This window comes from Solanum pennellii, chromosome 10, assembly GCF_001406875.1.
Source record: "Solanum pennellii chromosome 10, SPENNV200".
NCBI classification, from domain to species: Eukaryota; Viridiplantae; Streptophyta; class Magnoliopsida; order Solanales; family Solanaceae; genus Solanum; species Solanum pennellii.
In genome coordinates this window covers 33,226,410-33,227,173 of record NC_028646.1, presented here as the reverse complement: position 1 = coordinate 33,227,173, position 764 = coordinate 33,226,410, and the positions used below count along the sequence as shown (strand labels likewise).

The 764-nt window shown below is 38.0% G+C and overlaps 1 protein-coding gene across 1 annotated transcript in view; it reads left to right on the top strand.

Annotated features, from left to right (window-relative positions):
- The first annotated feature begins 694 nt into the window (after window positions 1–694).
- The window catches only part of LOC107001218, a 366-nt gene continuing 296 nt past the window's right edge, over window positions 695–764 (top strand). The window contains exon 1 of the mRNA XM_015199353.1: window positions 695–764. This exon is cut by the window's right edge and continues 296 nt beyond it. Within this exon, the coding sequence (XP_015054839.1) occupies window positions 695–764 (70 nt within the window).

Genomic DNA, 764 nt, shown 5'->3' with positions numbered 1-764 from the left:
TCTAAATAAAAGCTCAATATACTGTGGAGGGGTTCAGAAGGAAGTGAAGCAGCAGATTGTTCAACAACTAGGATATAACATTGAGGAACTTCCTTTCAAATATTTGGGAGTGCCATTATCAACTAAGAAGATGTCACTGCTGCAATGGTATCCTCTCATTGAGGAAATAATGGCAAGAATCAACTCTTGGACAGCTAAGAAACTATCTTATGCAGGTAGAACTCAACTTGTTCAGACAGTATTATTTGGTGTCCAATCTCATTAGGCTCAATTATTCATCTTTCCAGCTAAGATAATCAAGTTAATTGAGAGTTTGTGTAGAAGTTATCTATGGTCAGGAGTAGGGCATGTCACTAAGAAAGCTCTAATAGCATGGGAGAGAGTTTGCAGGCCTAAAAATGAAGGAGGTATGGGGCTGATAAACATGCAAGTGTGGAATAGAGCAGCAATAACCAAGCTTTGTTGGGACTTAGCAAACAAAGAAGACAAGCTTTGGATCAAATGGATTCATGCATATTATTTAAAAGGACAGAATGAATGGCAGAAGAGAGATCAAGCAAGTTGGATGATTAGGAAAATAATGAATGCTAAACAAACAGTTGATCAGATTCAACCAAAGCAGGGAAAAGGGATGATCAAACAAATCTATGATTAGCTGAGAGGGGAGAAAACTAAGCCTGAATGGAGATGTCTAATGTTTAAGAATGCAGCCAAGCCAAAAGCTACCTTTACACTATGGATTTTGTTGAATAGGAAGCTAGCAA